Source organism: Lithobates pipiens, unplaced genomic scaffold (assembly GCF_037356315.1).
Source record: "Lithobates pipiens isolate NorthernLeopardFrog02 unplaced genomic scaffold, aLitPip1_a1.2 Scaffold_3, whole genome shotgun sequence".
In the NCBI taxonomy this organism is placed as follows: Eukaryota; Metazoa; Chordata; class Amphibia; order Anura; family Ranidae; genus Lithobates; species Lithobates pipiens.
Genome location: NW_027507790.1, coordinates 46,261,475 through 46,283,645, shown reverse-complemented (window position 1 = coordinate 46,283,645; position 22,171 = coordinate 46,261,475). Strand labels below are relative to the sequence as shown.

General features: G+C 43.6%; 1 protein-coding gene across 1 annotated transcript in view; it reads left to right on the top strand.

Moving 5' to 3' along the window:
- The window catches only part of LOC143940351 (carbonic anhydrase 15-like), a 32,213-nt gene extending 11,188 nt beyond the window's left edge, over positions 1 to 21,025 (top strand). Inside the window, exons 2-8 of the mRNA XM_077461604.1 lie at positions 4,806 to 4,841; positions 6,220 to 6,390; positions 6,574 to 6,719; positions 14,590 to 14,682; positions 14,795 to 14,861; positions 15,810 to 15,976; positions 20,535 to 21,025. Coding sequence (XP_077317730.1) covers positions 4,806 to 4,841; positions 6,220 to 6,390; positions 6,574 to 6,719; positions 14,590 to 14,682; positions 14,795 to 14,861; positions 15,810 to 15,976; positions 20,535 to 20,741 — 887 coding nt within the window. The 3' untranslated portion in view covers positions 20,742 to 21,025. The remainder of the gene's footprint in view (positions 1 to 4,805; positions 4,842 to 6,219; positions 6,391 to 6,573; positions 6,720 to 14,589; positions 14,683 to 14,794; positions 14,862 to 15,809; positions 15,977 to 20,534) is intronic.
- The last annotated feature ends 1,146 nt before the right edge of the window (positions 21,026 to 22,171 follow it).

Sequence of the window (22,171 nt, the reverse complement as noted above, 5' to 3'; positions counted from 1 at the left end):
GAGAGGGGGGGAGAGGAGAGAGGGGGGGAGAGGAGGGTGCGCGGGAGATATGAACAGCAGCAGCCACACATTCCAAGCTGTGAGAACTTCCAGCCTCCTCCCTGAATAAGTGAGCTCTGCATTTTTCATTACACATTGATAACTGATCTGTCCCTTTCTCTCCTCTGTCTGTCTCCCTCCCCCGCTCTGTTCTCCCAACATACACTTACCACTAAGCCACTTATGCAGTCCATATATTGATCGCTTTTTTTTGTCATTACACTGGAAAAAAAATATGATCCAATTCCCCCCATCTACACATTCCAGGTGGATGGGGGAATCCTCCGACAGCGGACCAGTGGGGCGAACAACCAGGAGTGCTTTCCCGGCACCGAAATTTGATAGCACTGGTCTCTGTCTCCATGGCAACAGCGCATTAGGACCTAGCGCTGGCTACTTGGCACATTATGTCTGCAGTCTCTGATCATCTCCTGTAGTATGTCTGCAGTCTCTGATCACCTCCTGTAGTATGTCTGCAGTCTCTGATCATCTCCTGTACTATGTCTGCAGTCTCTGATCACCTCCTGTAGTATGTCTGCAGTCTCTGATCATCTCCTGTACTATGTCTGCAGTCTCTGATCGTCTGCAGTCTCTGATCATCTCCTGTGGTCTGTCTGCTGTCTCTGATCATCTCCTGTAGTATGTCTGCAGTCTCTGATCATCTCCTGTAGTATGTCTGCAGTCTCTGATCATCTCCTGTACTATGTCTGCAGTCTCTGATCATCTCCTGTATCATGTCTGCAGTCTCTGATCATCTCCTGTACTATGTCTGCAGTCTCTGATCATCTCCTGTATCATGTCTGCAGTCTCTGATCATCTCCTGTACTATGTCTGCAGTCTCTGATCACCTCCTGTACTACGTCTGCAGTCTCTGATCATCTCCTGTACTATGTCTGCAGTCTCTGATCATCTCCTGTAGTATGTCTGAAGTCTCTGATCATCTCCTGTAGTATGTCTGCAGTCTCTGACCATCTCCTGTAGTATGTCTGCAGTCTCTGATCATCTCCTGTACTATGTCTGCAGTCTCTGATCATCTCCTATACTACGTCTGCAGTCTCTGATCATCTCCTGTAGTATGTCTGCAGTCTCTGATCATCTCCTGTACTATGTCTGCAGTCTCTGATCATCTCTTGTACTACGTCTGCAGTCTCTGATCACCTCCTGTACTACGTCTGCAGTCTCTGATCACCTCCTGTACTACGTCTGCAGTCTCTGATCATCTCCTGTACTATGTCTGCAGTCTCTGATCATCTCCTGTAGTATGTCTGCAGTCTCTGACCATCTCCTGTAGTATGTCTGCAGTCTCTGATCATCTGCTGTACTATGTCTGCAGTCTCTGATCATCTCCTATACTACGTCTGCAGTCTCTGATCATCTCCTATACTACGTCTGCAGTCTCTGATCATCTCCTCTACTATGTCTGCAGTCTCTGATCATCTCTTGTACTATGTCTGCAGTCTCTGATCACCTCCTGTAGTATGTCTGCTGTCTCTGATCATCTCCTGTACTATATCTGCAGTCTCTGATCACCTCCTGTACTATGTCTGCAGTCTCTGATCATCTCCTGTACTACGTCTGCAGTCTCTGATCATCTCCTGTACTACGTCTGCAGTCTCTGATCATCTCCTGTACTACGTCTGCAGTCTCTGATCATCTCCTGTACTATGTCTGCAGTCTCTTATCATCTCCTGTGGTCTGTCTGCTGTCTCTGATCATCTCCTGTAGTATGTCTGCAGTCTCTGATCATCTCCTGTATCATGTCTGCAGTCTCTGATCATCTCCTGTACTATGTCTGCAGTCTCTGATCATCTCCTGTGGTCTGTCTGCAGTCTCTGATCACCTCCTGTACTATGTCTGCAGTCTCTGATCACCTCCTGTAGTATGTCTGCTGTCTCTGATCATCTCCTGTACTATGTCTGCAGTCTCTGATCGTCTGCAGTCTCTGATCATCTCCTGTGGTCTGTCTGCTGTCTCTGATCATCTCCTGTAGTATGTCTGCAGTCTCTGATCATCTCCTGTAGTATGTCTGCAGTCTCTGATCATATCCTGTAGTATGTCTGCAGTCTCTGATCATCTCCTGTACTATGTCTGCAGTCTCTGATCATCTCCTGTACTGTGTCTGCAGTCTCTGATCATCTCCTGTACTATGTCTGCAGTCTCTGATCATCTCCTGTACTATGTCTGCAGTCTCTGATCATCTTCTGTACTATGTCTGAAGTCTCTGATCATCTCCTGTAGTATGTCTGCAGTCTCTGACCATCTCCTGTAGTATGTCTGCAGTCTCTGATCATCTCCTGTAGTATGTCTGCAGTCTCTGATCATCTCCTGTACTATGTCTGCAGTCTCTGATCATCTCTTGTACTAGGTCTGCAGTCTCTGATCATCTCTTGTACTACGTCTGCAGTCTCTGATCATCTCCTGTACTACGTCTGCAGTCTCTGATCACCTCCTGTACTACGTCTGCAGTCTCTGATCATCTCCTGTACTATGTCTGTAGTCTCTGATCATCTCCTGTACTATGTCTGCAGTCTCTGACCATCTCCTGTAGTATGTCTGCAGTCTCTGATCATCTCCTGTACTATGTCTGCAGTCTCTGATCATCTCCTATACTACGTCTGCAGTCTCTGATCATCTCCTATACTACGTCTGCAGTCTCTGATCATCTCCTGTACTATGTCTGCAGTCTCTGATCATCTCTTGTACTATGTCTGCAGTCTCTGATCACCTCCTGTACTACGTCTGCAGTCTCTGATCATCTTCTGTAGTATGTCTGCAGTCTCTGATCATCTCCTGTACTATGTCTGCAGTCTCTGACCATCTCCTGTAGTATGTCTGCAGTCTCTGACCATCGCCTGTAGTATGTCTGCAGTCTCTGACCATCTCCTGTAGTATGTCTGCAGTCTCTGATCATCTCCTGTAGTATGTCTGCAGTCTCTGATCATCTCCTGTAGTATGTCTGCAGTCTCTGATCATCTCCTGTAGTATGTCTGTAGTCTCTGATCATCTCCTGTACTACATCTGCAGTCTCTGATCATCTCCTGTACTATGTCTGCAGTCTCTGATCATCTCCTGTAGTATGTCTGCAGTCTCTGATCAACTCCTGTAGTATATTTTTTTTTTTTGGTGGGGGAGGTTGGAACTGGAACTAAGTTGTCTGCTGTGATTAGACTTTGCTGCATGCACGGAGTGTTGTTTTTTTTTTTAAGAACATATAAAATAAGAAAATTAAGTTCTCCTGACTGCTTGAATTTTTTTTTAAGAAAACCGCGCACAGTAACCATGATGCATCGCGGAATCGAATCGTTGACATGATAATCGTAATCAAATCGAATCGTGAGGCCAGTGAAGATGCGCACCTCTAATAGCATAGCCATCATGACAATTTAAAATTTTGGCAGTGGCTGCTTTTGGTTTTTCTCTAGCACCCTCTCCCCACCAGCGGACTTATCTAAAACCCCCCCCCCCTCACCAGCGGACTTATCTAACACCCCCCCCACCAGCGGACTTATCTAACACCCTCCCCCCCACCAGCGGACTTATCTAACACCCTCCCCCCCACCAGTGGACTTATCTAACACCCTCCCCCCCACCAGTGGACTTATCTAACACCCTCCCCCCCACCAGCGGACTTATCTAACACCCTCCCCCCCACCAGCGGACTTATCTAACACCCTCCCCCCCACCAGCGGACTTATCTAACACCCTCACCAGTGGACTAGCCCAACCAATCCCCCCCCCCGGCACGCACGGCCAGCAGCACAGACACACACAGCCACCTCCTAGACCCCCCGGTCAGTGGTGCGGACTGATCTGGGAGGACACCCGCCCTCTGCATGCCTGCCACTTACCCCATCTTAGTGGTGGGTCAGGCAGCAGGTGAATTGCAGCACGATACATATAGGGGGTGGAGAGGAGAGAGGGGGCGGCGCCCTGGTGCCCCTAATGGGCCTGCATTGCATTTTGGTTTTTCTGCTTTGAATGAAGCCCTCAGTGAGCTGATTCGGTGGTTCAATGGGCCACTTGACTGGACTTGCCCCCCTGGCCTAAGCCTGCCAGCCCTCCCCTGTGTGGGGATGCTTTTCTTCAGCAGGGACAGGGAAGCTGGTCAGAGTTGATGGGAGGATGGATGGAGCCAAATACAGGGCAATCTTAGAAGAAAACCTGTTAGAGTCTGAAAAAGACTTGAGACTGGGGCAGACGTTCACCTTCCAGCAGGACAACGGCCCTAAACATACAGCCAACCAAACAATGGAATGGTTTAGATCAATGCAAATTCATGTTTTAGAATGGCCCAGTCAAAGTCCAGACCTAAATCCAATTGAGAATCTGTGTCAAGACTTGAAAATTGCTGTTCAGATGCTCTCCATCCAATCTGACAGAGGTTGAGCTATTTTGCAAAGAAGAATGGGCAAAAATTTCACTCTCTAGATGTGAAAAGCTGGTAGAGACATCCCCAAACAGACTTGCAGCTGTAATTGCAGGGAAAGGTGGTTCTACAAAGTATTGACTCAGGGGGGCTGAATATAAATGCACACCACACTTTTCCCATATTTATTTGTAATAAATTTGCATTTATCATTTCCTTTCATGCCACAATTATGTGCCACTTTGTGTTGGTCTATCACATAAAGTTTCAAGGGGTGTAAATACTTTTTCAAGGTACTGTATTTGACATAGCTGAAAAATTTACTTTAACTAGCTGAATCTTAAACTTATTCAGAAAGTTTCAGGAAGTTTTACTTTATTAATTGTCTATCTTTATTCAGGTCAGTGGTGCTACTCTTCTCAGAACCCTGCATGTGGTGAGTAAATTACCAAACAACAAAACATAATAAGGTTTGAAAAAAACATCCATCCTTTAAAACATGTTAGAATTACATTCAAACAATTTTTGTAGTTTATGATTAATTAAATAAGTGTGTGTGTGTGTGTGTGTGTGTGTGTGTGTGTGTGTGTGTGTGTGTGTGTGTGTGTGTAACTTTTGTTACTGTTTGTGTTGTGCAAATTTCCTCAAATTTCTTGTTTTGTCACCAAAACTGCGCATGAGAACAATTCGGCTATGGGGACACAGGCAGCAGTAAATTAACCTGTGTCGGGTGTTTGTTGTGGTGTATGTCCCTGTTGGTGAGATGTTCTTGTAGTGGTGGCCTATGCTAGATTGGGATTAGTTAGTCGCACACTACTGTGTAATGCACAATATCATTAATATGAGTCCAGGTTATAGTGCAGTACAAACAAGGAAACAGTTTTGGACATTAGTATATAGATACATTTAGTGCAGGGATCCTCAAACGACGGCCCTCCAGCTGTTGCGAAACTACACATCCCATGAGGTATTGTAAAACTCTGACATTGACAGACATGACTAGGCATGCTGAGAATTGTAGTTCCTGAACAACTGGAGGGCCATAGTTTGAAGATCCATGATTTAGTGTATGCACAGAGAGGCAGTATAGTATAGTACTGTATTACCCAGTTGCATTACCAGAGAATGGATTTGGCTAGTAGAGGGAGCATTCCTTAAGCAGATGTATTTGGAACCAGATAGTGTCTCAGCCCTACGTCTCCATTCCAGATATGGGAGTATCAGCAATAACCAAGGAGTCTGTCCTAAGCTGTCCCTCCTCCTTAGAAACCTTTCCGTGTACTTTGCACTCTCCCTCACAAAAAGATTCCTTTCCCTAACCATTCACTTTCCAGACATGCGCCAAAGTGAAGTGGGATCCCTTATTTAAAAAGTTCCCTCACCCAAAGTCTATCAGTGTACAATCAGACCACTTCTCCTCTGGAATCAATGTATGGAATCTCTAAGGCCTCAATTCCCTTATGAGACTACCCTTCCCATGTAATAATATCATAGAGCCACCTACAAGTGGGAAGGCTAACTGCACCTACACACATCTTTACTGTTTGTGTGCATGTTTGTTATCTCTAATGGGCACACAGAAAGGTCTTATTATTCCCCGCTCTATCAAAAACTAATAAAATATGACTGAAGTTCCTCTTTATCTCCCATACTCTATAAAGGATGTTGGGTATGTGTAAGATTTAATTCACCCATTAGTAACAGAATACTATATAACTTCTAGTAAATGGGATGTAAAAACTTTAATATAAGTGCAATGGCTCAAGATATGGAAGAAACAAAGTGATTGTTTTATGCATTTTTGTTTGGGTCAGGCCCTGACCATTGGAAGGACATTAGTCACAACTGTGGAGGCGATCATCAATCACCTATTAATATTGAAAAAGCCAAAGTAAAGAGAGACAGCGACTTGGGTAACATCACCTTCAACGGTTATGATCATGCCCCATCTGCTGAATGGAAGCTTATGAATGATGGACACTCAGGTGAGGTAATTTTACTGGCATACTAGTCTTATTATTTACTCCATGGTGAACCATACAGTTTATTTTCAAGATGCAGGTTGCTGCACAAAGGCTTTATCAAGACTCTGCTGGTACTTTTCTTATGTTTGTTGTTATGTTTTTATGATATACCTGTACTTTGACATTATGTGCTGCTCTTTGCAGTTCTACTGAGCCTATCTGGAGATATAAGTATCAGTGGTGCAGGTTTACCCAACACATACAAGGCCTTACAGTTCCATTTTCACTGGGGAAGCCCAACCAAAGATGGATCAGAACATACAGTGGATAGCAAGCAGTTCCCACTTGAGGTAACAATGTAACCGACCTATACTCTGCTTTCCATAGTCTTAAAGTATAAACTGCTCAGCACTAAATATATTTTCTGGGTTTATTGACCACTGTACTCTTTACATACACTGTATACATTTCATCACAAATGAAATTATTCACATTGGAAATGATACAATTGGTTTTCCACTATAGAATGTAAGTTGAGCAGAATAGAGCATAGTCATTAATTTATTTATGCCTATGCCTATATATTATCAATGGCATTTACTGGGACAAAATATGTTATGTTTAATTTGAATAATTGCTCCCAAGGGCCTACAGACAGCTAGAAAAAGTTGGACTGAATAGAATATATCAAAAAAAAGTTCTTTATTGCGTACAGATATATGAAAAACACATCAATTAAAATCTACACAAGCTCTGGTATGCATGGTATCCAAATACGATATGTCAATGTTACAAATGTTCTGATCTTCCTCAGGGGTGTGAAGACATCTAATATCACAAAACATATTAAGGTTAAGGCATCCTAAAACAATGAAGAAGTGTACCTATATGGACACATTGTCCAATTGATTTAGCCATTGTTTGATCAAAAAGTTTTTTCATACCTTCAAATTGAAGTATCAAACATGACCAGAGTCGATTAACCACTTGACAACTGGGCACTTAAACCCCCTTCCTAACCAGACCAATTTTCAGCTTTCAGTGCTCTTACACTTTGAATGACAATTACTCAGTCATGCAACACTGTACTCATATGACATTTTTGTCCTTTTTTCACACAAACAGAGCTTTCTTTTGGTGGTATTTAATCGCCGCTGTTTTTTTTAATTTTTTGCACTATAAATCTAAAAAGAATGAAAAATTCTGTAAAAAAAAAAAATATATATATGTAGGAAGGCCAGTGTGGTGGCCTGAATTTATGGGAGGAGCCCAGAGGGTATTTAACCAGTCCGCTCGCCTGTGGTCTTTGTCGGTTTCCGGTGCGCGGCAATACGTTACTAGGCCTACTGCTCGTGTTTCGTTGCCATTCGGATAAACGTCTCTCTACTAGAAATCTCGTGGTTTTCGTTTCCCGTTCGTTTTTGTACAACGTCGCCGGCTCGACTGCCGCAGGTAAGGGTCTCGATTGACCTTCCTGTACTATTTTTGAGTGTCGTTAAAACCTGAAATATCGAATCGTTCGTTATGATACCGGGTTGTTATCACTCAAAACGCACTATTTTCGCAGCGCCCTTCATTTCACGGGCGTCATTTCGGTAGATATTGCTTGTAGGAAAAACTGCACTGTTTTAGTAACTTGTTATGTAGTCTCGTTACCGCGTTCCACAGTCAAAATCGTTGCCAGTCGTGTCTCACGGCACAACGACTCGTACCTCTGCCATAGCTGGCTCACGTAGGTCATTTCATCATTTCACTCATTTCTGTCACGCACTGTGCTCCGATTCGAATCCAGTCGCATCCGCTAAATGCGCCGATTCGTTCCGGTGTGCCCCTAGTTGCTCGGCCTCATTTCGGTACATGCTCCAGAGCCCGCTCGTTGCTAAATCGACCCGGGTCTCTGTCATGGGAGTCATTTCACCTCACCTATTACGTTCGAATCAAAACCAGTCGCTTTTCTCAAAACGCACAGGTTCGATCGACGTGTCCCAGTTGCGTTGGCCTCATTTCGGTACATGCTCTAGAGCCTGTTCGTTGACGGTCGCAGGTTGCGTCCTCTCCGATTCGTAGCTCTATCATGGGAAGCATTTCATTGTCACGTAGTACGTTCAGTTTGAATCCGGTCGCATCCCCGTGCACCAATTCGTCCCGGCGTGCCCCAGGTATTTTTCGGCCTCATTTCAGTACATGCTCCAGAGTCCCGTTCGTTGTCAGTCGCAGGTTGCGGCGCACCGATTCGTGCCTCTGTCATGGGAAATCATTTCACTGTCACGTATCACGTTCCGATACGAATCCAGTCGCATCTACGATGCACCAATTCGTCTCGGCGTGCCCCAGGTATTTTTCGGCCTCATTTCAGTACATGCTCCAGAGTCCCGTTCGTTGTCAGTCGCAGGTTGCGGCGCACCGATTTGTGCCTCTGTCATGGGAAATCATTTCACTGTCACGTATCACGTTCCGATACGAATCCAGTCGCATCTACCATGCACCAATTCGTCTCGGCGTGCCCCAGGTATTCTTCGGCCTCATTTCAGTACATGCTCCAGAGTCCCGTTCGTTGTCAGTCGCAATCGCGGCACGACCGGTTCGGGCCTCTGTCATGGCAAACTTTTGTCACTCATTTCATTGTCACTTACCACGCTCCGATTCGAATCTAGTCGCATCCGTGATGCACCGATTCGTTTCGATGTGCCCCAGTTGGTTACGGCCTCATTTCAGTACATGCTCCAGAGTCAGGATTCATTATTGGTTGCAGGTTTCGGTTCTCTGATCCATGACTCTGTCATGGGAAATCATTTTCACTGTCACGTATCACGCTCCGATACGAATCCAGTCGCATCGTGCACTAATTCGTCTCGGCGCGCCCCAGGTATTTCAGCCACATTTCAGTACATGCTTCAGAGCATGCACGATTAACGGATAGTCGCAACAGCGGCATGATCGATTCGTGCCTCTGTCATGGCAATCAAAATAATTTCACCGCCACGTACCGCGCTCCGTTTCGAATCCAGTTGCATACATGCACCGATTCGTTACGGTGTGCCCCAGTGCTTTAGCCTCATTTCAGTGCATGCTCCAGAGTCCGGTTCATCATCAGTCACAGTCACGGCAGTCGTTACAAGTACGCACACAAGCGTAGACTTCTTGCAATCATTGCAAACACGCATTCAAGCGTAGACTTCTTGCAATCGTTGCAAGCACGCTTCCAAGCATAGACTTCTTGCAATCGTTGCAAGCACGCACTCAAGCATGGACATCTTGCAGTTGGTACAAGTACGCATACAAGCGTACACTTCTTTCAATTGTTGCGAACACGCATCCAAGCGTAGACTTCTTGCAATCATTGCAAGCACGCATCCAAACATAGACTTCTTGCAATCGTTGCAAGCACGCATCCAAACATAGACTTCTTGCAATCGTTGCAAGCACGCATTCAAGCATGGACGTCTTACAGTCGTTGCAAGTACGCATACAAGCGTTGACTTCTTGCAATCGTTGCAAGCACGAATCCAAGCATAGACTTCTTGCAAATCGTTGCAAGCACGCATTAAGCATAAACTTCTTGCAATCGTTGCAAGTTCGCATACAAGCATAGACTTCTTGCAATCATTGCAAACACACATCCAAGTGTAGACTTCTTGCAGTCATGGCTAGCACGCATCCAAGCGTAGACTTCTTGCAATCGTTGCAGGCACGCATCCAAAACATAGACTTCTTGCAATCGTTGCAAGCACACATTCGGGCATAGACCTCTTGCAATCATTGCAAGCACGCATTTGAGCATAAGACCTCTTGCAATCATTGCAAGCAGATGTCCAGGCACAAACTTATTGCAATCATTGCTAGCAGGCAGTTCTGGCTGGCTCAATAGATTGCTTTAGGAAAAGCCTGGATACTTTCCTAAATGTACGTTATAACGGGGTACTTATATTTATAGGTAAAGTTGATCCAGGGAAAATCCGATTGCCTCTCGAGGGATCAGGAAGGAATTTTTTCCCTGTTGTAGCAAATTGGGCTATGCTCTGCTGGGGTTTTTTGCCTTCCTCTGGATCAGCTGTGGGTGTAGAATTGGGTGTGTCGGGTTGTGCGGTATTTTATTTGTTTGATTTATGGTTAGGACTGGATGCACTTCTGTCTTTTCCGACCTGGCTACCCATGTATCTTACCATAACTCCTTGCAATCGTTGCAGGCACGCATCCTGGCATAACTCCTTGCAATCATTGCAGGCACGCATCCTGGCATAACTTCTTGCAATCGTTGCAGGCACGCATCCTAGCATAACATCTTGCAATCATGGCAAGCACGCATCCTGGTGTGACTCCTTGCAATCGTTGCAGGCACCCATCCTAGCATAACATCTTGCAATCGTTGCAAGCACGTATCTTGGCATAACATCTTGCAATCGTTGCAAGCACGCATCCTAGCATAACATCTTGCAATCGTTGCAAGCACGCATCTTGGCATAACATCTTGCAATCGTTGCAAGCACGCATCCAAACACATGTTCAAGCACAACTCCTGCAGTCTTCGCAAAGCACATGCGGTAACACTAATTTCTCACAGTCACTACCAACACATCTCCAGTGACAAACTCCCACGCAATTGTCGCAAGTACACGTTTAAACACTACTTTTGCAATCATGCCAAGGCTTGCGACTTAGCATAACTTCTTGCAATCATTCTTTTGCAAGCACATTCTCAGTGGCACACAAACTGGCTACACGTCGTTTTCAGCAGCACTTAATTGACCACTTGTCTCCTGTGGCTTTTCTTACAAGCCACTCACCGTTTCCTGTCTGTCTGTCTCTCCCTTAGGACAGTTGAGTTCAACTTCCATCCTGCACCAGGATCGTGTTGACACACGCAACTGGCTTCTTCCTGTAACACGCTCAGGCTATACCTAGCCAGCGTTCAGCATTTCTTATCCTTACAGGGCCCGGAGAGCCATCTGTCTTTACGGCCCATACAGCAAGATCCCCACTACGAGGCATCCAGAGGCATCGCCCATAGCCAACGGCAAACGCTCGCCCATCACAACTGCCATCTTTAAGGACATATAAAATCCTCGCATATTCCCCAGTCTTGTCATCCAAGCGGCCATCTACCTGGCCCTTTGTGGTTTTCCATGGCCTAGCCATTTTATTGTTGGTAGCACTGGCAGCCAGGTTCTACACACACACTACCTGACGAACGTTCAAATCGGCAATACGGGCCATTCCCCAGGGTCGATCTTTATGTCACGCCTCCTGGTCCTCCTCTCACGGACACAGGACCCTTCTCAGATCCTTAATTTAGATGCCGTGGCAATAGCAGACCATCAATGTCGGAAGGTTCCTTACTGCATAGATTGGTGTAGCGATGTTTAGACCATCTACGATGCCCCTGTCACCCCTGGTAGTGACAGATGCCACAGCCTCCACAGGCTTCGCTGCAATTTTTGGCCACCACTGGTTACAGAACCATGGCATCAGGGATACTCCTAAACCCTGGGTTTACCTGGACTTCCTCCCTCTTCAAGCTATACCCGGTCATGACAGCCTCTCGAATCTGGGGTTATGTCAGGACAGGACAGGCTGTGGCTTTCACCACTGACAACTGGGCCAAGGCTCACCTTGTTGATGAAGCCAGGTCTGGCCGCTCTCGGTTGTGTCCTTCCTGCGCAGACTGCTGCAGTTATCTTGGTGGCACCAGTTAAAGTCCATTGTATGGGCATCCCAGGCCTTCAGCAACCCCGCAGGCCAAGTCCTGCATAGTCGTCACTTGGCTCGCTACCAACACCATTTCATCCTCCACCTTGCAGTGTCTAAAACCCAGCAATCTGGCTCCAGGATAGACGTCCATTTCTATAGAAAAGGCAGTGCTTGGTGTCGAGTAACCATACTCGACTACCTACTGTCACTCCTGCCGGAACGCGTAAACTCTAGTTCCCTATTGCCTTTTCGTGCTAACACTTGTGTACCTGCCAGTTTCCCAAACACATGGGGTTCTTCTACGCAGCCTACACCTCGACCCCGGTCCATACCGTGGTCACTCTTTAGTATTTGAGCACCCTTGGCAGCATGTTGGCATGGGTCCCAAGTCACGTCATTGAGAGACTAAGCAGTTGGAACCCTGCCTACCTCGCCCGGTACATCCCCAATCCTCGGATGGAAATGGCACAAGCATTCACCAAACTTGCTCAACTAATTAAACTAAAACGAATAAAACTACACCCCTACCTGAATGTTTTTGCCCCCTTATTTTGGTATACCGACCATCAGACCAGGGCACACTTCAGGTCCATTTCATGTTGTTAATCTTATGGTAAAGTCTATTTGTTCATATCCGTATCGGCCATAGGGCTTTGACCATAGGTAGGAAGGCCAGTGTGGTGGCCTGAATTTATGGGAGGAGCCCGGAGGGTATTTAACCAGTCCGCTCGCCTGTGGTCTTTGTCGGTTTCCGGTGCGCGGCACCCACCCTCCCATCCCCTTTTCAGGGCATTTCTCAAATTCATTTCTCTTCACAAATATTAATTTCTAATCTAGGGTATGCCCCCTTATTTTGGTATACCGACCATCAGACCAGGGCACACTTCAGGTCCATTTCATGTTGTTAATCTTATGGTAAAGTCTATTTGTTCATATCCGTATCGGCCATAGGGCTTTGACCATAAATATATATATATATATTTGTTTCTGTTAAAATTGATTGCAGAGTATTGGCAGAGTATTGCAGAGTATGGGCAGAGTGCTGCAGAGTATTACAGAGTATGGGCACTGAGCAGCACTGTGGGCACTACAGATCCACAACACTGCTGTAAACGATCTCTCCCCCTCTCCCCTCGCACTGTACAGAGAGGGAAGGCAGGAACTGGCGTCATGACATGACACCGGTTTGTTTACAAATGATTGTTTGAAGCGGTCACGGATATTTCCATGGACACCCTCCCAGAATAAGCCGACCGTGCTGTAGCTGTCTTTTGGCTATGGCCCAGTTGGAATGCGGATAAAACATATAGGCAGGTTAAGTTTCAAGGTGGTAATTTGTCCAAGCAGTATGGAACGGGCCCACACTATCCCATTGAAAGTCACACAGACTAAATGACTTCTCTGAGCAATAGCTATTAGTGTTAAGACTCTTTTTTGCTATCTGAATTTGTAACATTGACATCTTATGTTTGGATACCACGCATACCAGAGCTCATAGTTTTTAATTCATGTGTTTGTTTGTTTTTCATATCTGTACGCAATAAAGAACCTTTTTTGATATATTCTATTCATTCCAACTTTTTCTAGCTGCCTATAGGCCCTTGGGGGCAAATTTTTAAATGAATCATATTTGGGGCTAGCAGCACTTTCTCTCCACCCAGGCGGGTGGGTTTCACTTGATTACAAAGTATGTTATGTTATCTTTTTTTTTTTTCCATCAGGGTAGTAGATTGTTACATGTTATGATGGGTATTTGAAGAATATAATAATACAGGAGTACCCTGAACCATTGTTAAGGTTTAAGATGGCTGCAGGGCCGTTTTTAAGGCAGGGCAAAAGGGGCAGCTGCCCTGGGCCCTGTCATGATTGTGGGGCCCAAAGCAGCTTCCTCATACTTGCCAACTATCCTGGTTTAAATTCCCTCATCCCTTGAGGTTTTAATCCCGTGCTGTGTCCCGATATCTCAGTGTGAAGTGCTGCTACTAATGCTGCCCAGCTCTGCCCTATTGTTATGTACAGCTGACTCACCTGCAAACCCTGTGTTTACATGTAAATTACCAGCATTCATATGTAAATAGCGGCAGCCGGTGGCATTCATATGTATATCATGCTGCCTGAGGTCATATCCACAGTAATCTCTAGCAACCAATCAACAAGCAGAAATCATGTGCTGTAACCTCTAGTAACTAATCAGTGAGCCGTAATGTGTGCTGTAACCTCTAGCAACCAGTCAGTGAGCGGTAATGATACACTGTAACCTCTGGCAACCAATCGCAATAGCTGCATGATCTGATTCAGTAAACTTATTTTGAGTCTAGTTGCTATTTATTGTATGTCTCAGAGCAGGTGGCGATCGAAATTGCATGGGGGGGGGGGGGCCCAAGAAAAGTTTTGCCCAGGGTCCTATAAATATTAAAGACGGCCCTGGGTGACTGCATCAGTAATGTACAAACTGAGGCACATTTGCATATTGTAAAAGTAAAAGTTTTGGAAAAGTTCAAAGATGCTAAATAACTGTTTATTTGTCTTCAGCTGCATATCGTTCACATGAATGCCAAGTACAGTACTGTCACCGAAGCTAAGAAAGACCCTCAAGGCTTGGCTGTGCTAGGCATACTGATAATGGTAAGACCTGTTCAGCTACTGTATCATAAACGTTTTTTTTTAAAAGGTATAAAAATGTTCCCACATTTCTAGAAAATCTAGATAATGTATACTGCTGCTGATTTGTCTTTAGGTGGGAGAAGCAGATAATCCAAGTTATAGTCCCTTAGTGTCCGCTATGAAGAATATATCATTGGAAGGTTAGTGTATATATTACTTTTTTTTTGTTAACCAGTATATTTGTTGAATCACCAATGCCATCATCTTCTTACCTGTACTATTATATAAAAACATCTTGATTGTAGTTTCTATCGGCCTTATTCAGTAAAACATAGAGAAGTCTGCAGAGTTTGGTTATCTTCACCTTAATAGTGATCCAATTGGTTTTCCACTACAGAATTCAGTTATCTGACCTTAGTGTACTAGAATCTGATTGGTTGTTGGACTTCTCACTGCTGTAACAGAACATAAATGTCATTGTTCTTTGCATAGGTTTAACAAATAAACTCTTGTGAATGAATCAGATGTGTCTGACTTTGATGAGAGGTAATTTTGAAGGGTTTCCATACAATCTATGTTTTAGTTTATTTAAAAGGAGCTGTTAAAGCAGGGTTCCACCCTAAAGTGGAACTTCCACTCATCTGAACCCTCCCCCCTCCGGTGTCACAGTTGGCACCTTTCAGGGGGAGGGGGGAGCAGATACCTGTCTAAGACAGGTATCTGCACCCACTTCCGGGCATAGACTCCCACGGGAGACTATACCTCTTCCTGTCCCACTGCGCTGTCTGCTGGGACACACACGGGTCCCAGAGACAGCAGGGACCAATCCCATTGCGCTGCGCGACTCGCTCATGCGCAGTAGGGAACTGGGAAGTGAAGCCGCAACGCTTCACTTCCTGATTCCCTCACCGAGAATGGCGGCGGCAGCAGCAGCCGAGAGCTGAGCGATCGATCTGCCTTGGCTGCCGACATCGCTGGACCCCGGAACAGGTGAGTGTCCATTTATTAAAAGTCAGCAGCTGTAGTTTTTATAGCTGCTGGCTTTTAATATTTTTTTTTCCAGTGGAATCCCTCTTTAACTTTAACATTTGCATTGCCCTAATGTCTCATCATAAGCACTTAACATACATAAACGCTTTATTTCCCAGGGGACTATGTACTAATGACACCAACATTTCCCCTGGAAAGCCTCCTCCCAGCTCATGGGAAGTTGTCAAGATACTACAGATATCAAGGTTCCCTCACAACTCCTGATTGCTCACAGGCTGTCATTTGGACAGTGTTTGAAGAGCCAGTGACCATCAGTAGGAATCAGGTACGAGCAGAATGATTGTTTTTTGTTTTGTTTTTAGGCCTAACAAACGTGAGTTATGGGTGGGTTATGGGAGAAGCATGTACAGGCATACCCCACTATTAAGTACACAATGGAGTTTATTTACTAAAGCTGGAAAGTGCAAAATCAGGCTCAGTTCTGCATAGGAAACAAATGAGTTTCCAGGTTTTATTACCAAAGCTTAATTGAACAAGCTGGGGTTAGAAGCTCATTGGTTTCTTTGCAGAAGTGAGCCTGATTTTGCACTTTCAGCTTTAGTAAATAAACCCCAATGTGTACTTAAAAGTGGGGTATGCCTGTAGTAACCTCTAACAATCAATATCAAAGCCTCATCTGTTTCTTAAGGGTCCTTTCACACGGGGCGGATCAGTTCTGATCCGCCCCATGGATGTCCGTTTGCTCAGCGGGGATCACTCCGCCGATCCCCGCTGAGCAGGGAGATGACAGGTCTGTCTCCGCACACTGTGCAGGGACGGACCTGTCACAGCGCCGCTCTCCCCTATGGGAGATCGGATGACGACGGACCGCAGTGCCCGTCGTCATCCGATCCGATCCGCAGACGGATGGAAAAATAGCTTTTTCCTCCGTCACACTTTTTCGGATCGGAGCGGGTCGGATGTCAGCGGACATGTCACCGCTGACATCCGACGCTCCATAGAGCTCTATGGAGCACCCGTTCAGGTCCGCCTGAAAAACTGACAGGCGGGCCTGAACGGGACGTTAGTGTGAAAGGGGCCTTAGGCTTAGGAAAGTTAACATTGGACTGATTACTAAAGTCTTGTACACACGATGAGAATATTGGACAAATTAGCATCTGCTTTTTTTTGTTTTTGTTTTTGCATGCTAGTCTCATATCAAAGATGAAGCGGTTACTAAAGTTACGGAAATTCTCGTATGACGGAATACAACTTTGGAAGTGATGCAATGGGGGTTATTTACGAAAGGAAAATCCACTTTGCACTGCAAGTGCACTTGGAAGTAAAGTCGCTGTAGATCCGAGGGGGATATGCAAGGAAAATAAAAAAACAGCATTTTAGCTTGCACATGATTGGATGATAAAATCATCTTGTTTGTCCCTTCAGATAATTTTGGATGAACTATAGTCGGCTCTTTAGAGCAGATCATATTATCGTTCAATTGATTTGAAAGGGGTATTTTCCATCTGATTTTCTAATCGTGTGTACTAGACATAGGGTTTAATGGTGCATATCATTGTCCATTTTATCTTATTACAAAATCACGCATTGGGGATTATATACGAAGGGCGAATCCACTTTGCACTGCAAGAGCAAACTACAAGTGCAAAGTTCACTTGAAATTGCACTGAAAGTGCACTTGGAAGTGCAGTCACTGTAAATCTGAGGGGTAGATATGAACTGAGGGGAAGCTCTGCTGATTTTATCATCCAATCATTTGCAAGCTAAAATGCTTTTTTTTTTTTTCATTTTCCTTGCATGTCCCCCTCAGATCTACAGCGACTGCACTTCCAAGTACACTTTCAGTGCAATTTCAAGTGCACTTCGCACTTGTAGTTTGCACTTGTAGTGTAAAGTGGATTTGCCTTTTCGTAAATAACCCCCATTGCGTACATTTTAATTGTGACTGAGACCTTTGAAATGCTAAAATGACATTTTCCTATTAACTGCACTCGACTTCAGGGGGTGCCAGAGAGCTTAGATATATGTGCAGACACCTTGTGGTGCTATTTAGCTTCTCAAGTTAGCTTGTATACTTGTTTTATATATATATATATATATATATATATATATATATATATATATATATATATATACAGTGGTGTGAAAAAGTGTTTGCCCCCTTCCTCATTTCCTGTTCCTTTGCATGTTTGTCACACTTAAGTGTTTCGGAACATCAAACCAATTTAAACAATAGTCAAGGACAACACAAGTAAACACAAAATGCAATTTGTAAATGAAGGTGTTTATTATTAAAGGTGAAAAAAAATCCAAACCATCATGGCCCTGTGTGAAAAAGTGATTGCCCCCTTGTTAAAATATACTATAACTGTGGTTGTCCACACCTGAGTTCTATTTCTCTAGCCGCACCCAGGCCTGATTATTGCCACACCTGTTCACAATCAAGGCATCACTTAAATAGGAGCTGCTTGACACAGTAAGGTCCACCAGAAGATCCTTAAAAGCTACACATCATGCCGAGACCCAAAGAAATTCAGGAACAATTGAGAAAGAAAGTAATTGAGATCTATCAGTCTGGAAAGGGTTATAAAGCCATTTCCAAAGCTTTGGGAATCCAGCGAACCACAGTGAGAGCCATTATCCACAAATGGCGAAGACATGGAACAGTGGTGAACCTTCCCAGGAGTGGCCGGCCGCCCAAAATTACCCCAAGAGCGCAGCGACGACTCATCCAAGAGGTCACAAAAGACCCCACAACAACGTCCAAGGAACTGCAGGCCTCACTTGCCTCAGTTAAGGTCAGCGTTCATGCCTCCACCATCAGGAAAAGACTGGGCAAAAATGGCCTGCATGGCAGAGTTCCAAGGAGAAAACCACTGCTGAGCAAAAAGAACATCAAAGCTCGTCTCAATTTCTCCAGAACACATCTTGATGATCCCCAAGACTTTTGGGACAACATTCTGTGGACCGATGAGACAAAAGTGGAACTCTTTGGAAGGTGTGTGTCCAAGTATATCTGGCGTAGAAGGAACACTGCATTTCATAAAAAGAACATTATACCAACAGTAAAATATGGTGGTGGTAGTGTGATGGTCTGGGGCTGTTTTGCTGCTTCAGGACCTGGAAGACTTGCCGTGATAAAAGGAACTATGAATTCTGCTGTCTACCAAGAGATCCTGAAGGAGAATGTCTGACCATCTGTTCGTGTACTCAAGCTGAAACGAACTTGGGTTCTGCAGCAGGACAATGATCCTAAACACACCAGCAAGTCCACCACCGAATGGCTGAAGAAAAACAAAATGAAGACTTTGGAGTGGCCTAGCCAAAGTCCTGACCTGAATCCTATTGAGATGTTGTGGTATGACCTTAAAAAGGCCGTTCATGCTCGAAAACCCTCTAATGTAACTGAATTAGGACAATTCTGCAAAGATGAGTGGGCCAAAATTCCTCCAGGACGCTGTAAAAGCCTCATTGCACGTTATCGCAAACGCTTGGTTGCAGTTGTTGCTGCTAAGGGTGGCCCAACCAGTTATTAGGTTTAGGGGGCAATCACTTTTTCACACAGGGCCATGATGGTTTGGATTTTTTTTCACCTTTAATAATAAACACCTTCATTTACAAATTGCATTTTGTGTTTACTTGTGTTGTCCTTGACTATTGTTTAAATTGGTTTGATGTTCCAAAACACTTAAGTGTGACAAACATGCAAAGGAACAGGAAATGAGGAAGGGGGCAAACACTTTTTCACACCACTGTGTATATATATATATATATATATATATATATATATATATATATATATATATATATATATATATATATATATATATATATGATCTGCACGATTAATCATTAGAAAAAAAATTGCAATCTCGATTCAACCCCCTCCCGATCTTAACACAGCATTTCCTCGATTCGATTGAGTGAAGAGAGTTCTCAGCTTACATCTGACGGTTGTCAAAAAAAAAAAGAAGAAAAAAGGAGGAGATAACTATAAACACATTAGATCAAAGGAATGACCTTTCGTATGTAAATTATGTCAGTTTAACCACTTAAGGATTAAACCTTTTTCTGACGCTTGTTGCTTACAAGTTAAAAACAGTATTTTTTTGCTCGAAAATTACTTAGAACCCCCAAGCATTACATAGATTTTTTTAGCAGAGACCCTAGAGAATAAAATGGCAGTTTTGCAATATTTTATGTCACGTTATTTGCGCAGCGCTCTTTCAAACGTAATTCTTTGGGGAAAAAATACACTTTAAATTAAAAAAAAAAACACGAAACAGTAAAGTTAGTCCAATTTTTTTGTATAATGTGAAAGATGATGTTACCAGAGAAGAATCGTTATCTTTATTCTAAGCAAAAAAATTGTTATTCTCAGAATCGTGCAACTTTAATGTATATATTATTTCTTCATGTGAAGATGTGAATATTGATTCCTTTGAACCAAGATTTTCTACGGCTAGGACTGCAGTTAGGGAATATTTGCAGTCAGTTGCTGAACAAGTAATGCCATAATCAGGAAAGTAGGAGACATCTTTTTTCCTTACTGAATGTGCTCATGTCCTGTACTTGTGTGATAAATCCTCACAATTTTCCAAACAAATCTAGATACTCCTCCTATAGGACTTTAAACTCATTTATTATGTGAATTTCTTTTTAGTTTACTCACACTGGAGGTTTGGAGTTTCACATGATATTTTTCTATTAATTTTTTAAAATGTACCATTTGAAAACTGTGCAGATTAATGTTTTGTATATGATGATAAATTACCTTGATGTTGCAAAGAATTTACTGTTTATTCTCCAAGAGATCATGGTCTCTTTTCCTGTTTCATGCTAATTAGAGGTCTCAGACACTGTATATTTTAATGTGTTTGCAGCATCGAATCCTGACGGACACAGCTCATTTCTCCTCTCAGGGAGAGACCCCTGTGAAAATGTGGGAGAATTACCGTCCACCTCAGCCACTTAAGGGACGTCAAGTATTGGCTTCCAAAGATGCCACCGTGAGCTGCTCACCTGGCCTGTGTGCTCCAGTATTGACCTTGTGTATGATTAGCCTGGCAGCCAGGATATTGCTGAATTAGAATAATATGCTATCATCTGTGCCATTTTTTTATGTAAGAATTTTACAAAGAAGACTTACTGAATTTGTGAACTGAATGAACTTGGAAATACAAACAAGCACTGATTGAATCTCATAATAGAACATCCAGATTAGGCTGGCATTATCACAGATATTACCTCCTGGAAACCCAGCTATCTCTGTCTCCGGAATTACTTTATAAGTTTCAAAACTGACAGCCACTGAACCACTGTGAATGAGTGTCTAGTTCAATGAAATAAAATGTGCCATGCTGACCACCATTAACCATGTTGATTTGTAAAATTACGGTAACTATTCAGAAGAGTAGCTCCTTATGGAGCTCCTTTGGATCCTAGGTCCAAGCTCTATATGGATCTATGACTCACCCCCTCTTTCTAACATTCTGGCATTTGACACTTCAATGACAGGGTTTTAAAGTGTATGTACAGCCAAAACCTATTTTAGTTTGGGTCGAATTTTACATGGGTGGAATCTCGAAAAAAATGTATTTCGAAAAAAAATTATCTAAGAATTTTCGTTCGAAGTTCGCACCATTAGTGGGCTGCAGCAACAGCCGATTTTCATGCAGGCATCGAATGTAAGTAATTGGGCATGTTGGAAATTTTTTGAAAAACTTAAGATTTTCGAATCAATGATGGGAGAATTGTGTGAGAAATGTAGTCGAAAAAGAAATGCGCATGAGTGCCAGAAAGGTAAATTCCCAGAAAGAAAAGAAGATTCACAGCCACAAAAATTATTTTCTGTAGTAACATGAGGTGAAATTGAAGGTTTGGTTGGTTGAATTTTGAAATCAATGGTGACACTATCGAATCACAAAACTGATTTTCAATAGAAAATTCTTTCAAAATTCGACCATGTATGGCCAGACGAAGCCACTATGAATGAGTGGATGGTTCTATGAATTAAATCGTGCCATGCTGACCACTCACACTCATTTATAAGTCATGTCGATTTGTAAAGTTAACTATTCAGTGAACCCAAACTGTCATAAAACATTACTGAAATGACAGCTGTGCACAACCTGTTTCAACTTGTAGTATTTGCAAGTATCTCTAGTAGAAATTGATCCCTGTGGAGCGCCTTTGGATCCTATTTCCAAGCTCTATATAGATCTTTGACTCACCCCCTCTTCTTTACATTCGGCCATTTGACATTTCAATGAGTGGGTTTTAAATTGTATGTAAATGCAAAGCCAAAACCTATTTTAGTTTTTAGATAGTTTAGAAGTTGGAAAAGGTTAAAGCCGCTATTAAAATATTTTTTACTGTCTGTGTCCAGTTGGGGCAATTTACGGAAGACGCAACAGGAAATGGTAGGACATTTTCGAAAGTGAACAGAATTCCCATCCTAGACAGTGGGCACAGGAAAAGGTGTCTTCATTGTAGGATACTCTCATTTATTGTTCTGACG